General features: G+C 43.1%; 1 protein-coding gene across 5 annotated transcripts in view; it reads left to right on the forward strand.

Moving 5' to 3' along the window:
* The window catches only part of LOC143035266 (uncharacterized), a 111774-nt gene that overhangs the window by 92117 nt on the left and 4691 nt on the right, over positions 1–14966 (forward strand). For 3 of the 5 annotated variants that reach the window (XM_076202105.1, XM_076202106.1, XM_076202107.1), the window contains 7 exons: positions 4666–4715; positions 5612–5792; positions 6866–7146; positions 9365–9484; positions 12469–12531; positions 13083–13212; positions 14659–14739. In XM_076202105.1, the coding sequence (XP_076058220.1) occupies positions 4666–4715; positions 5612–5792; positions 6866–7146; positions 9365–9484; positions 12469–12531; positions 13083–13212; positions 14659–14739 (906 nt within the window). The remainder of the gene's footprint in view (positions 1–4665; positions 4716–5611; positions 5793–6865; positions 7147–9364; positions 9485–12468; positions 12532–13082; positions 13213–14658; positions 14740–14966) is intronic. The other 2 variants (XM_076202108.1, XM_076202109.1) reach the window with 2 other exon arrangements.

Genomic DNA, 14966 nt, shown 5'->3' on the forward strand with positions numbered 1-14966 from the left:
GAAGGAGGGTGCATGTTTTGTGTATTGGAAGTGAGCGTAATGCGGCTGCGTGTACAGGGTCGGTATGTCGAGTCAGAAAGGTATTTGAATATGTTCATGGACTAACTGATAATAATAAGAATAAGAATAATGATAATGATAATAAGAATAATCATAAAAATAATGACAATAATAATAATAATAATAATAATAATAAACATACCGTAAGGCCTCCTAGGTGATATTGAAAACGAAAAAATATCTGCTTACCCAAGATGATGTAGGAGTTTTGGCTCTTATGAATAAGGATGGTGGGACGATACGGTGGAAAGACTTTGGCTCTATAAATGATGATGCAGAGGGACGAATCTGTGGTAAGGTCCACTGCTGGAAACAGGGGGAGGAGTTAGTAGAATGTATTGGGTTGGTGAGTTAATATATATATATATATATATATATAAACATGCACACGCACACAAAAATGTCAGAAAAATAAGAGAGCGAAAAGAAAAGTATATACGTGACTTTGGCGTTGAAGTTTGGACTCGTGCGAAGCTAGATGTGGGGGAGTGGGGGTGGGGGGGAGTACTTCATCGTCCAAGGCTGTGGGAGCTCGAGAAGGCGGAGGATGTCCGACTCGTGGGAGTAATGTTGGATAATGACGCGGAGGGGAGGGGGGGGAGGATTGTCTTGCAGTTGGTGCTGCCCGGAATCTTTTATCGTGGATGCAGGGCGATGCAGTGAAGAAGGATTGCTTCGTAGTAGGTGTTGGACGTGGAGCGTTGCGCGTGCGTTGGTTCACAATGGATACTGGACGAGGAGCGTTGCCCCGTAGTAGATGCTGGACGAGAAGCGTTGGAGCGTTGGCTCACAATGGATACTAGATGAGGAGCGTTGCCTCTTAGTAGATGCTGGACGAGAAGCGTTGGAGCGTTGGCTCACAATAGATGCTGGACGAGGAGCGTTGCCTCGTAGTAGATGCTGGACGAGAAGCGTTGAAGCGTTGGCTCACAATGGATACTAGATGAGGAGCGTTGCCTCTTAGTAGATGCTGGACGAGAAGCGTTGGAGCGTTGGCTCACAATAGATGCTGGACGAGGAGCGTTGCCTCGTAGTAGATGCTGGACGAGAAGCGTTGAAGCGTTGGCTCACAATAGATACTGGACAAGGAGCGTTGGAGCGTTTGCTCGTAAATGTTGCTTGGCGATGCAGCTAAGAGAGTAGAGTTGGGTAGTGGCTATGTTCGACTGGAGTGTAGATCTCTGATGTATCTTAGCACGTGGAATCCGCTAATCCGTAGATGGGGGAACGTCATGAGGTCGTGGGTTAAGAGGTTATCACACTGGGCCATTTTCCTCCGACATCCTACCTCCAACCTCCATTTGATTAACTAGAATATGACTTCGCGTACAGAAACCCAGACTTCTTTAAGAACATTACAACAGTATGTCTAACATTCGTTAGACTTAGGTTCACAATCTCTCAGGTCATCATTCAACTTTTCTATATATGACGGATATTTGGAGATTTGAGAAAATAAAATATTGTAACCGAAGTCGTTTTTACTCAAACGAACGGTCAACTGTCGACACTAGTGAGGACCGTGGAAGAAAGGACAAGACTGACGAGTTAAACACCATATGAGGACGGAGCCTTTATTTGTACGACGTTTCGCTTATTACAGCTTTTTCAAGTACTTGAAAAAGCTGTAATAAGCGAAACGTCGTACAAATAAAGGCTCCGTCCTCATATGGTGTTTAACTCGTCAGTCTTGTTGGCAACTGCTACTTTCAGGAAAAAGAAAAAAAAAAGGACAACGTGTCTGAAGGTGCACATCAGCTTGTGTCAGAACCTCAACGAGGAAAGGGTCGATTTCAAGCGATATATGGTGAGTGTCGGTCATATGCAGGTGTGGGGAGTCCATATTGACAGGTATAAAGTGCGGTTAGAAGGAAAGAGATTAATAGATTATTTAATCTAGAAAAGAAATATCACATTTAACTCCTACTGTCCCTCATTTCTTCTTCCCGTCTTAAATATCTTCCTTGCCACTGTTACAACTTCACCTTTTCGGAGTGGTGTTGCCCTCTAGGGTAAAAGCGCTGGTTATCGATAAAGAAATATTAATACAATGAATTAGTTTGAAGAGATAAGAATACGTATCATCACTGCAAGAGTGGCATCGTACTGTGGACACCGTTTTCTGTGTCGTTCATGGAATATAAACAGTTCCGGATCACCACCAAGGTCTAAGGCCCGAGCGGGTAGCCTACTGCCCCACAAACCACGATATTTTTTTTAAAGTCTCGTGATTTGTGGGTGTTGATAATTGTTGTTAGATTTTTGGGAATTAATGTGAATCCCATGCTGAAAATTCCTAGAATTGTGTGAAGTCTATTTTATGAACTGTGAAGTCTGCGTGGATTTTCTGTTGAGAATACAGGTTTACAGGTGAATTTTGCGTTGATATTTCTAATGAGTCCTATGCTGAGAATTCTGAGGGGTTTGTGAATTGTATGTTGAGAATCTCATCTCAAGAGTGTGTGGATTCTACTCTGAGAGTGGTTTCTTTGTTGAGAAATCTGATGATTGTGTGATTTCTACGTTTATATCTCTAAGGCCCCTTTCACACTAGGCAACTAGTGACCGTCACTAGTGGCGGTCACTAGTTGCCTAGTGTGAAAGTCTCGGGCAACTGCAAGCAACCAGTGACTGTCACCGAGTCGTGGAATCCTTTCTTATCATCTTATTAGTCGAAAGAATGGCATCAATGGAGGAGGTGCTTCTTCTGTTGGCTTTGCTGGTCAAGAAAAAGAGACGCTCGGTGACGGCAACTGCCAGTGACGGTCACTTGTTACCGGAGCCGGCAACAGCCATAGCTTGTCGCGCAACCGGGTAACCGCAGTGACGTCGTGTGAAAGGCTCAATTTTAAATAATGGTAGGCAACTAGTGACGGTCACTAGTTGCCTAGTGTGAAAGAGACCTAAGGCTTGTGCTAATTTATGTTGACCATTGTGAAGAGTGTGAGATATGTGCTGAGAACTTTGAGAATTGTGTGAGTGAATTCTATGCCGAGAATTCTGAGGAATTTCAAAATAAGTGTTGAGAATGTTGAGGGCCTTAGTTGCCAGTTGTCAATTTTCCATGTATTTACTTAATTGTGGTATACAGGAAAGGAGCAAAACTCATGGTGTCCCGTCCCCTACTCTCCTGTTTATCTTAGCTAGCTTGAAATCCATGTACGGTTCCAGCTCAATGTATATCCTTGATTTCAAATTCATGTATGGTTTCCGGCTTGAGTTATATCCCTAATTTCCAACTATCGTATTTAGATTTAAGGATTGGAGCCTGATCTACAGAGAAAGGTTATATGGACCAAAAGGTCTCCTGTCGGTTTATATGGACCAAAAGGTCTCCTGTCGGTTTATATGGACCAAAAGGTCTCCTGTCGGCATGCTCCGCCTTTGCAATTTAGACACACGTTTCACATTGTCCAGTGTAGCTCAGTATGTATAGTGAAGAGTGTTCATAGTCCGTTCGTCATGTGTTGGATCAGCATCTGCCTTTGCTGGGGTAGCCCGCCATGGGGCTGTCATGCATATCATGGAGAATGTGGAGAACTAAAGAAGGGGTTATGAGTACTTGTTTATCTCCAAGCGTGGAAGTCTGCCCCCTCTCCAGCAAAGAGTAGGGATAATACGTTTCCAGTGATCACCCGTTCGGCGAGGATGTTGATGTCGTCCTCCCCTGGCCGAAGTGGTAGCCCTCGTAGGCGGGGAGACCAAGGCTTGAGAATATATTCATATATAGAAACAAATTTTATGTGCAACAACTTTTATTGGAGTCATGTTTATGTATAAATGTGAGGGGCGTCGTCGGACATTGTCAGGGAACGCCGTCCATGAAACGAACATGCCGTTGATTGGTGTTGTAAAATTTGTTAATCCTACTTTGCGAATGTCGTGGCACCGTGATAGCGTGCTTCGACCTAACCGTAAGTTTGTGATAAACCTGTCATTGATATCAGAAGTAGATAAGTCAACGTTAAACTTCAAGGTAATACCTTGTCGCGTGTTACGTTGACAACGTGCGTGACCTCCAGAACCACATCTCACGGTTGCACATAGCCGGGTCGATGCGAGATTGTCCATTGGGATAGAAGCGCTGGTGAAGTACATTCCGATGATGATCATCATGAAGAGAAAGAGGAGGAGGAGGATAGGGGGGAAGAGAAAGTTAAGACTATCTATTCGAACAATTATCCAGACATCATTACCGAAAACGAAGTCTACCCAGAGAGCGTAAATTATGTAAAACACTGATCTTTTCCTGCCAGATATCAGGGAGGTCGTGACACCTGACGTCATGTAAGAAGAGTACTGTGTCTTGCTACATTGCTCCTGACCCAGGGCAGTGGTCGGGATGCAGGGATGACCCGTCATCCATGAGGAGCTAAGATGAGAGGGGGGAAGGGGTGTGGATGGGGGTGGAATGGGTGGGAGTAGGTACTTGCCTTTGGCTTGGCTACCCCCCTTATATAGGGGGAAAAATCTTGGTATATAGAAGAGTAGACACGGAACGCTTGTCCCGTGAATCTTTATTCCCATCATGATTTATTCAGCTATGTCCTTATCGTGTGCTATAATGACGTCATTAGTAAAGTGTGTGGTTTTTTCCCGTCCCAGGTCCTGTTGCGAGCGAAGACATGGATGACCTGATTCTGTCACAGCCTAAGGTCAGTTCGAGATGCGTTTCTGCATATATTACTTCTGTTTGAGGGTGTTCTTTCGTTATCCGTATGAAACCTATCCTCCATATTTCTCCCCTTCCTACCCCTCCTCCCCGTCTCTTCATCTTCCTTCTCCGACTTTTTTTTTGTTTTCCCTTTTAATCTTCGTCTCTATCTCCCTCTCTCACTCCTCCCCCTCCTCTTTCCCTCTCTCTCCTTGTATCTATTTGTCTATCTCTCAAAATTATATAATCAACATTCCATTCGGGCAGCCATTGACAGTGCATGCCTCTGCAATATGGAATGGAATAGAATGTGAAATACTCGTTCAGCTTTTATTATCTGTTCGTTTTGATGTTATGAACCTGTCTGCTACTTCCCCGCTAGTCTTCCATGTCACTTCTCTGTGTCTTACTCTACTAGTCGTGCCTACTGCGCCGTTTAATAATGACAACAATAATAGTAGATTGTTTTGTAACCATGTGTCCACATTGTAACCATGAGAGAAATTCGCTAGTAACAGCGACGTCAATCCGATAATTTTTATGACAGTCGCATGCAGGATTCGAACCCACTGCTTTCGGCCACCCGTGGGTAAGGTGATCTTACGGGTGGCCAAAAGCAGTGGGTTCGAATCCTGCATGCGACTGTCATAAAAATCATCGGATGTGTCCACTTATTTACGTGACCTCGTACACTTTTTTACATAATTTACATCAAATTGGACATAAAAACAGAGTTGTGTTTTTTCTTAACTCTTTCTTTTACAATATGCTTTTCCATTTTCTCTCTCTGTTCCCCCTTTCCATTTTCTGTTGTGCCCCTGTTCGTGTCTAGAACACGAAACCTTTCTCGCCTTGATCTCACGGGCCGTGCCCGGGTTTCCTTCCCCACTTCTTCAGGAGAAACCACCTCTGAAGAACCTCATGAGTTCCCGAGGCGTCCAGGACTACACCCAGGTGCAGGAGCGCTACTCGACGTTAATGACGTGGGCGCAGCAGCAGCCGCCCCTCTCTGGTCAGCCCGGGAGCCCTGAGGTCCAGAGAGACATCATCGCTGACATGCAAAGTCCCACAGGCAAAGGTAGAGTAACACTCTTAAATTGGGAAGAACAATCGGGGAATCCTCGAAGCTATGGCCGGGGAGGGAGGAGGGAAGTTAGAGAGGAATGTACCTATATGCTGGAGGAGTCAATGAGTTTTCTTAAGGGGCTATCACACTGAGCTACTTTCCCTCCAACCTCCAATTCATCGGCGGTACCGCCCACGTCCAGAACCTTTTCCGCCATAATATCACTATGGCAGACTATTTTATTTTTTCAACAAAATGCATAGAATGTCATTTGATATTATGCTGGAGGAAAATTATTTTCGTCCAGCATATCAAACTCCTTCCCAAAAGCTGTGGACGGCAAATCTGCTCCAACAACCGAAGGAAACGTTGCCCAGTGTGATACCGCCTTTAGACTACAGCCGCGTTTCTTAACCTGGGGTGCTGGGGAAGGTCACATACGTCTTTACTTTATCTTTATAGTAACCAGGTGTTAGCCAATGGTAGGAGGTGCTGGACTGCTTAGGCCTGACCAAAAGGGGTGCTGAGGTCGAAAAAGGTTAAGAAACGCTGGACTACGTTGTGATGGGTAGCAGGGGAATGATTACGGGTCGGGGAGTCTTGACTTAGTGTAACCTTGTCATTATTTCACGTCAGTTCGTGGAGGAACGAAGCGTCCTGTCTTTTACCATGTTGGGGTTTTTAGAAAATGTTGAGGAGGCAAGGGTGAGGGGGGATCGACACCCCGAGAGCTTTTGAGTTGTTTGTACCGCCAGGTTCTCAGGGGGAAAATGTAGAACTTTGGACCCCAAACTGATTTTTTTTAACCTGACGCCCACATGCGATCAGAGCAGCTCACGCTGTGGAATATGTTTGATAAGTTCGGTATCATAGACCAAGGGACACCAAACTACGGCCCGCGGGTCAAACCCGTCCCGTCAGCTCCCTGTACATGTAAGAATGAATATATATATATTCATATATTTTTCTAAAACTCGCTCGTCATTCTCTCGGTGATGTGGCTCGCTGTGAAAAAAAAACCTTGGTGACTCCTGCCTGCCATAGACAGATCGCCCGATCTTAACCCAAGTCTTCCCTCCTCGAAGGTGCGGCCCTCTTCGCCAAGCGGAAGAAACGGATGGACAAGTTTATCGTGGACGAAACGACGGTGCAGAAGTCAAGCGTCGTCACAGAGAGCAGCACCTCTTCGTCCACAGTGACCACTGCCCAGCAGGAGCAGCTGGTGACGGCGGCAGCCCCTCCCCCTTTATTGCAAGCGGGGGGCCCCGCCGCCCCGTTCGCCGCTGCCCCAACTGCTGCTGCAGCTAAGTCTAAGAGCAGCAAACAAGCTAAAAGTGATCGTGACAAGCAGCAGGAACAGATCATAGTAAGTCAATACCTAATCATAATAAAACAACAGGGCAGGACTCGCAGTAATGGTTATAAACTGGACAAATTTAGATTTAAAAAGGAAATAGGCAAGAATTGGTTTACTAATAGGGTGGTCGACGAATGGAATAAACTTAGTAACCATGTAGTAAGCGCTGAAACTACCAGTTGTTTTAAGAAACGATTAGACAACTTTATGGATGGGGATGACAGGTGGTGATGGATACGGAGCTGCCTAGTGTAGGCCCTATGGTCTCTTGGAGTCTCCTTCATTCTTATGTTCTTCTGTTGTCTCCCACCATTCCCGTCATCATATGCAATCCACCATTGACGCTAACGTCCATCACCTCTAGTCAATTATCTCGTGAAAACCTTCGCATCCACTCACTTAAGAACATAAGTATAGAAGAGACTGCAAGAAACCATAGGGCCCCCACTAGGCAGTTCCATATCCCTTACCACTTTTCATCCCTGTCCATAAAATTATCTAAACTCTTAAAACAACCAACAGATCCAGCGATCACTACATTGTTATGTTTGTCATCGTCACAAGCGTTCCATGTCGTATTATCATCATCACATTGAATACGCCCTCAGTGGTAGGCTCAAGCACTGCATTCCTAATGCCCTTCCTCTCAACGTCCACCTCTTCATCATCTTCATCATTCTTCAATCCTCCTTTCTCATGAATAGACTACGATTCCAACCGGTCCCTCCTTCTGTCCATCATCTTCTACTCTCCTCTTTTTCTTTTTGTCTTTCTTTTATCCTCTGGTTAAGCCCCTCAGGCTGATGGACTTCCTTCATGGTACTTATGACAAGTATATTTGACTCTAACTGGCACCATCACCATTGATTTCTACGAGATGTAATATTTTTTTCTGTTTTAATACCATCATTTATGTTATCTTACCCAGTTCATCAGTGTAAATAAGCTGGAAAGTTCCAAGGTTATATTCGTTCGTTATCTTATTTATCCAATCAGTAATGTAAATTCCACACACATATTTGAAAGTTCTTAGACGTTTACAGGAGCGGGTAAGACAAAAACCCTGTTCACACTAGCGCTTTGAACAGAGCGGAAACCGTGGCGGCACCACATAGTCAAGGAAAAAACGCGCGGTTGTGTGTGAACGTTTCCAATGACTTACATTGTTATTGAACCGCCGTGGTTGTGTGTGAACGTTTCCATTGACTTACATTGTTATTGAACCGCTGCGGTTGTGTGTGAAAGTTTCCATTGACTTACATTGTTACTGAACCGCTAGTGTGAACAGAGCCAAATGGGACGACAGAGTGAACAGAGTGAAAATCATGAAAGAAGATATTAGAAATGAAGACACAGGAGGAGAGAGTTAAAGTAACATAGATTTTTTTTTTTTTTTAGATTACTGAATATATGAAAGGAAAAAGAAGCAGAATAGAAGACAGAGTTGTGGGGGTGGGGGTGGGGGTGGAAGGACGGGAGGTAGATAATGAGAAAATGTGTGGCGAGTGTCATAAAAATTATTGAAAATGGAAGGAGAGTAAGGTTGGGTGGGAGAAACGGCTTTCTTGATATATATATCAGCGCAATAATGAGTTCCTGATATTAGGTGAAAAGTGGAACAATGAATATCAAGCTTAACAATTGTTTCAGTGTCGCGATGTTGATGTCAAGTATCCTATTGTCCTGTTAGGAACACCCAAACCTGACCCACGACGCTCCTCAACTACTCAAGAATTTTTGTCTTTGTTTTTTGTATGACCACCGTTTTGTTTACAAAAACCAATTGTGTCGTAGAAGTACCCCATGTAGAGATATATTACTCACTCGAACAATGGGAAGTGTGTTTGCCAAGTAATCGTATTTGTCTAAGTTTGGGCTCTGAATCTTGAGTGTCTCCTTTGCCGAAGTGCCAGCAAGCTTTGATGATGAACAAATGTCGCTGGCGGACAAGAGGCCTCAAGCAACCACTTCTTTTCACAATCTGTTTACTCATTTTCCTCTCCTCCCACTGACCTATCCAGTCCACAGAACCTCCCCACCCACACTCCGGCATAATTCCACCCGTCCCCCTTGTGTCAGGCGACCCCCAAAAGAGTGCATTCCATAGCAGTATGTGTGCAGAGACACGCGCACCTGGGGTCATGTCTCTTTGTATGGTGGTCGGGGCACCAGTGTACCAAAAGATGGCAAGCCTTCTAATGGTCTCCTCTGTACCGTTCTGTGATAGGAACAGTTCATGAAGAACCGCCAACAGACGGTGCAGATCGTCCAGTCACCCTGGCATGCTGCCCTTGAAACGGGGGATCCAAATGCTGCCTTCAAGACGATGACGCCCATGCCAATCCAGGTAGTCTACTAGCATGTATATGTGTACACAGGAATGCATCTCCGCATTGTTTGTGTGAGTTGGGGTGTATGTAGAGTTGGGGAAACTGGATGTAAACTTGGAAACATTGGACGTACAGTAAAGGGGGCATTGGATGTTTGATGAATGCCTGTTGAGCAGGGAGGAGAGAATACAAACGAGAGGAGTAAATGGAGTGAGATTGCGAATGGATGAAAGGATGACAAGAACATTATATATACAAAAGTAAAATAAATATACACATATATATATATATATATATATATATATATATATATATATATATATATATATATATATATGCGAAAGTAACCACTAGGAAAAAGTAAACTAACGAAGCAGAGCGCTTTCGTATAATTACATCTTCAGTGCTGATACAAAGAAGGAATTATTAGATGGAGAAGCAAGGTACAAAATATATAATTCCTTCTTTGTATCAGCACTGAAGATGTAATTATACGAAAGCTCTCTGCTTCGTTAGTTTACTTTTTCGTAGTGGTTACTTTCGCATCTATGAACACACGCTCCTAGTGTTTTTTATTGCATATACATATATATGTACATATTGTATATACCAGAGAGAAGGGGCTAAAGAAAATCGTATTACAAGGAAAGGGTCGTACCGAGGGGTGGGAAAACTCATTTGGATGTAGAAAGTAAAAGGCAAGGATGAAAGGCAGAGTGCATTGGATGACAAGGAATACGTAATATAGGAGCAAATCAACGACAGGTGTGTGATAGTGCACGTGCACTACCGAGTTCCTGGGTACATGCTGTGTGTGTGTCTGTTTCTACAAATTTGTGTGAACGTGTGAATATCTTATTGATCGTTCACTGGGATGAAATGACACTTCCACTTTTCCTTCTTTATCTATTTCTTTGACGACTTGGTGGTATGCACCTGCCCTGCCTGCCCTGACCCTTCCCTTGCCTTGCCTGAGCCTCCCCCACCCCACACCTCACCGACGACAACGTCCCCCCACTGTGTTCGTCTTGGCTTTTATCTTGACTTCGTTTCATTTTATTTCATTTATCTTTTTTTTTTTCGCGATGTTGGGTGCACCTTAACCGTTCCGATCGTGGTGTTTAACCGCGTCCTATACCGGTCTTTTTCTTTTCCTGACTTCTCCACGGTGGCAAGTGTGATAAAAAAAAAAAACCCGGTGGTTTGCTGTTTTTCACCGTCCTGCTTTACTCGATCCGTGTCTCCGTGTTTGCATCCCAGATATTACCACACTCGCTTCTTTTAAACTTTATTTTTCCTTCTTTCGAGCAAACTTGGCTGAGATTACGTGTTGCAGTCTGCAACATCTTGAAAGGCTTGCAAACGCCTTCTGCCCGTCCAGTTGCACCCTTCGGACCTAAGTTAACGTTAACTTTTAACTCAGTGAAAACCTTCTTCACAGTTCGTAAATGTTTGATTTGAATAACCTAAAAAAAAAAAACGAAATAATTTTTCGGTGTGTCGTGTCCTATCTAACTAGTCGTTGTGCCCTATTCCCTTCATGTTAACATCTCATTTGATCAACAGACCTTTATAATCTTTGCTTTCCAAGTAGTCCGTTCAGGTATGGCATACGTTGTGCCAAATCAGCCTTAGTACATGATGCCTCTCTTTTTTCCATCTATGTGATATATATATATATATATATATATATATATATATATATATATATATATATATATATATATATATATATATTGTTTGTGTCATCCAGTACATACCACGTTCCACCCGAGTGCCCTCGGCAGACTGGTTAGTCCGTGAACTAATTCGTTCTGTTTTGAAGGGTCGTGGTGGAGTGTTGAGTACAGTCCTCGCTTTGAAAGAAGCAAGCCGCTCTGGCGGGGGTTCGAATCCCAGCAGATGAGTTTATTTCCATATGTATATGTATATATATATATATATATATATATATATATATATATATATATATATATATATTCTGTAATACAGTGAGTGTTACTTTTAGAGTCATAACAATGATTACCTACCTCATCTTACTTGTAACACCATCTCGGCGTGGCTACATGGGAGGGAAAAAGCGCTGTTGCCACGTATCATAGAATTTATTAAAATTGTTGTTATAATCCTAAAAAACGTTATTGTACTATACACCATCCTTTCCTATATTCAGAATAAAAAATAGCACATAAATGGGCAACAAGAGATAGAGAGAGAGAGAGAAGCATGTATTCGTACTAAGGTTGACATGACACAATGACACATGCCACGCCCTAAACAGATTATAATTCATCGGCCCTAAGACTTTCGTCTACATATGAATGCACCCACAATGCACCTCTGCCATGAACAATGGGCATCTGAAATGGCTCAAATGACTCCAAGTATAAACTCAGGTAAGTTAGATAAGCCCTCAGAAGAACGTCTCGATGCTCTACAGTAGACTTGGTCACATCTTTAGGGTTCTTATCTCTCGGGTTCGAGGTATTTATGAGATGAAACGTCACACTTCATGCACGTCCACAACAGATATCAGTTGAAGTTTCACGGAAGTATGTAGTACAACGAAACCAACCTCCCAGTCTATTTCCCCTACATATTTTCTACACTTTTATGTCGCTTTGAGGACACATACCTGTGCATTGCATGTTGTTGGTGTGGACAAACATGGAGTGTTGTACATCTGGTTCATTCTCCAAGCTATTCCAGCCCATTCCTCATGTATTCGAGTTATTCAGTTTCTACATGTCACGTCAGAATTAATTTCCACATCCCCTGCAGTACCTCGTATCCAACTCACTCTGCCCGCTTTCTTTCACATGTTTGGAACATGCACCTACAATCCCCTTCGGTGTCAGAGTTGAGCAGGAGAGAGAAGTCGTGCATGAAAACTGGGGATCACAAATTGTATCTGCATAGCATGGTTTGAGGCCCCTGGTTTAGGAGAACAAAAGGTGATCGTATAGATGATGTAAAAAGGATCCATTTGCTTTCATTGCAGCTTGCGGAGACAGTGTGTGATCAGGCCGCCAAGATAGCCATTGAATTGCCGAAGCCCGTGCCGGTACGTATATATATATATATATATATATATATATATATATATATAGATATATATATATATATATATATATATATATATATATCAAATGACAGATGAGAGAATTTGGGTGGTGAAAGTAAAACGAAGATGCTCTCGAAATAGGCTATACTCTTACGTTACGACCACTTTGGTCTTCTTCAGAGAGTTGTCTGACAACTCTCTGAAGACGACCAAAGTGGTCTATTCCGAGAGCATCTTCGTTTTACTTCCACCGCCCAAATTCTCACATATATATATATATATATATATATATATATATATATATATATATATATATATATATATATATATATACCTTTTGTATGTTTTAGAATTTTAGTATATTGAATCATATAGAAGCAGAGAGGTCTTTTGATTTTTATGTAAGCCAAGTTGCTGTTGTTTTGATAATTTTGTGTAACATATGAAACAGTCACAGACACGAAGTCCCTCTGTTGGTAATCATTTAATATGTAAGCATTCCTGGACGGTATTTGTCTCCAAACGCCATGCGTTACTTTTGACTGTTGCAGATAAATGACCCACTGCCAGGCGGTCCTCCAAAAGCGGCCTTGGCTCCAGTGAAACCCGAGGTTCAGGCACCACCACCAGCACCTCCACCACAGAACCCTCTGCCTTTCCCGACCCAGGGCACACCCGTCGGTAAGTTCTCTCCAGACAAGGTCAGAGGTCATCTGGCTACTTCGGCATGGCGTTTAACACTCGCCTCTCTGAGTACATCTTATATCTGTGTGTCCAAGACATAGTCAGCTTCTGTTCCTCTCCCTCCTTCCTTCCTTCCTTCCTTCCTTCCTTCCTTCCTTACATCACCGCTGTCGCTGCCATGGGATTCCTAACACTTCACTACTGTAGCACAAAAAGTGATATGCCTGTTGCTTGCATCTCGTTACTAAACGTGAATGTATTTTCTTTTCTTTTTCTACTCATAATGAAGTTCGCCAGAACCTAGTAAAATAGTATTCTTATTCTATAATCATATATTATTTAAAATAAGTTTTAATATACCATAAATAGACATTTTGAGCTTCATTGGCTTAAATTTACTTGCTGAAAAGAAATATTTTTGAGTTCCATTTTCTAACTGATCTTGTAAATCATAGTTAGCTAAATTAACTTTTTTATTTTTTGCTCTTAATGTAATACATTGCATTCCTGTGTGTCGTCCTTACCCTGATCACCTTGACATCCGTAGAACTTTACTCTTCTTTACCACCCTTTATTCATGCTGTCGTTCCTTTTTTTTACCGTCCTTTCATCCTCTTATTTCCTACCACTTCCTCTGTTGTTCATATCTTCTTCGTGCGAATCCTTCGCGAGCCGTTGGAGGAACATCTGAACGCCAACGGCTCGAGAGAATCGTCTTCCTTGAGGGTCCCTGCATCTGGATGACGTACCTATGAGACTAAATCACGGTACCCAATAAAGAATCCCACTACGTGGAAGATGCTCGTTCACCCTAAATGACCCGAAAGGAGGGAATTATCTTCAACTTGCATGATGACGTCTTGCCCTATAACGAGCATGGAAGTATCTATCAACGGTCAAGGAGATCTTCCAGAGTGTCACTCTTACACTCGAACTTGACATCTCCAAAGACCTTTTCAATCTCCTTCTAAGTCTATTCTATCGATCATTCCTCTAAAATGAATAAGTTAAGCCACCAAACTACCCCCAAGAACTTTGAATATGATGACCCAGTTATGAAACTATGTCATTCTTACACAGAAAATCATTTCCTTCAGGGATTACCCGCGTGTATTTGGTGTCCACGTTTAAGAAAGGCTGACTTGTGAATCAGGATGTGCAAATATATAGGATAGAATAAGTGCCAGGAAATGAATGGCCATGAGACAGAAATCAAATATAGTGAGAGAGTACGGTGACATTCACAAACCCAAAATACTGAGTCACTTCCGGTCCATTTCGAGTTGGAACATGTTACGACTTCCCCCACCACCACATCCCAGTGATCCCCCACTCCCGCGTTCGTTTCCTTCCCCAGGCTCCTCCCCCACCCCCTGCTCCCCTTCCCCCCCAACAGCAGCAGTAGAAGTAGTTTTGTACTGACCATCCATAACACTTCCACAGACGGAGGTGCAGTCTACACCGCCGAAGTCAAGGTAGTCCAACGTGCGTCGCTTCCGTCCACGCCCCTCTTCAGTTCACCAGGTGCGCGGATCATTCAGTACAGTCCAACATATTCAGTCTCTTGTTACCTGTAATCCCCCCCCCCCCAACACTCTCCCTATTTCGAAATTTGCTAATGCGTAGTGATGTGTTGTGCTCTCATGGAAATACACTGTGAACGGTACCAATATAATTGTTATGAAGGTAAGACAGATGAGTGGAAAAGGTGGTAGAGAAACGCGGGTTGGAGCGAGAACGCTATATTCCTG

Source organism: Oratosquilla oratoria, chromosome 18, assembly GCF_046742065.1.
Source record: "Oratosquilla oratoria isolate Oo_2021 chromosome 18, ASM4674206v1, whole genome shotgun sequence".
Classification (NCBI taxonomy): domain Eukaryota; kingdom Metazoa; phylum Arthropoda; class Malacostraca; order Stomatopoda; family Squillidae; genus Oratosquilla; species Oratosquilla oratoria.